Source organism: Myodes glareolus, chromosome 3 (genome assembly GCF_982192425.1).
Source record: "Myodes glareolus chromosome 3, mMyoGla1.1, whole genome shotgun sequence".
Classification (NCBI taxonomy): domain Eukaryota; kingdom Metazoa; phylum Chordata; class Mammalia; order Rodentia; family Cricetidae; genus Myodes; species Myodes glareolus.
Window position 1 is genome coordinate 19,833,455 of NC_142028.1, and position 1,461 is coordinate 19,834,915.

Below are 1,461 nucleotides of genomic sequence, written 5' to 3' on the forward strand. Positions count from 1 at the left end.
AAGACTGAGCTGTTGTTGCTAGGACTCAGAATCTGCATGAAGTTCAGGTGAGCTGTCATAAAAGCTACAAAGTCTTTGGCTGCTTTGTGGTGTCCATTTTAAACATGGAGAATTTTCTTGAATGTTCATAAATCAGATATTTGTTGTATTTTAAATAAATTCAAAGGAATCAACCGTGAATACTGGCATTGGGGCATTCTTGATGTGATGATAATGATCATGCTTACAATCATTTTCATTATGGAATTCATAGCTGGAAGTTTGGGGAATGGATTCATAGCTGTGGCAACCATTGTGGACTGGGTCAAGAGAAGAAACATCTCATCAGCGGATCAGATCCTCACTGCTTTGGCTGTCTCAAGAATCTCTGTGCTCTGGGTAGTATTCATGGACTGGTGGATTTCTACAGTTTACCCAGCTTCTTTGGTTACAGAATACATGGTGAGAATTATTTATAATACCTGGACAGTGACGAATCATTTCAGCACCTGGCTTGCGACCATCCTCAGCATCTTTTATTTTCTCAAGATAGCTGTTTTCTCTAACTCTGTATTTCTCTACCTTAAATGGAAATTTAGAAAGGTGCTTTCAGTGGCAATGCTATTGTCTCTGTTCCTCTTGTTCTTAAACATCCTAATGATAAACATCAACATTGATACTGTAATTAAGGAAATTGGAAGAAATGCATCTAACACTTCGATAACAAGAACTTCTCTACAGTTCTTTAGGTTCCTCTTATTCCCCAGCTTTATATTCATATTCATCCCCTTCACTGTTTCTCTGGCGGCATTTCTCCTGCTGATCTTCTCCCTGTGGCGACATCTGAAGATCATGCAGCACAGCACCAAAGGATACAGAGATGTCAGCACCACAGCCCACATAAAGGCCCTGCAAATGGTGGTCGTCTTTCTTATGCTTTACATCTTTTTCTTCCTGTCTATAGTTGCAGTAGTTTGGACATCTGATTTGGAGAATATTCAAATCACCTTTTTTGCAAAGGCTACTCTAATAACTTTTCCTGCTATTCACTCATGTGTACAGATTCTGGGAAATAGTAAACTGAGACAGGCCTTGCATTCTGTATTCCAATGGGTGAGGTTCAGGTCAGACAAGAGACCGTCGTATTCCTAGACCACTTCAGACATTACTTCATTTATTCTATAAGAAATTGGTTAATGAGAAAGACTTTTTTCTATATAGCTTTTATATTAAACTTTATAAAATTTGACTGTTGTGTTTGGAAAAATTACTGTCCAAACCATAGAGCTTTTTAGTAAATGTCAGGTGTTTGTCTTAGTATACTTTGATATGGAAGGATATTGACAAAGCATGATTAAACATCAAAAATCTTTATAGTAAATATAATATGAAGTTTTGACTAGTTCTTTTTTAAATTTCAGGTATAAGTAAGTCTATGATATTATACATATAAATAATTTATATTTATAATATGGATGTGAG

The 1,461-nt window shown here is 36.2% G+C and overlaps 1 protein-coding gene across 1 annotated transcript; it reads left to right on the forward strand.

Moving 5' to 3' along the window:
• The first annotated feature begins 213 nt into the window (after positions 1 to 213).
• Positions 214 to 1,131, forward strand: LOC146895319 (taste receptor type 2 member 14-like). Its single transcript, XM_085686035.2, has one exon. It carries the CDS (start codon positions 214 to 216, stop codon positions 1,129 to 1,131), a length of 918 nt encoding a protein of 305 aa, XP_085542161.2.
• Positions 1,132 to 1,461: the final 330 nt, after the last annotated feature.

Excerpts from the sequence above, each read along its gene's own strand:
- LOC146895319 (XM_085686035.2), top strand. The coding sequence starts at position 214 with ATGATCATGCTTACAATCATTTTCATTATGGAATTCATAGCTGGAAGT.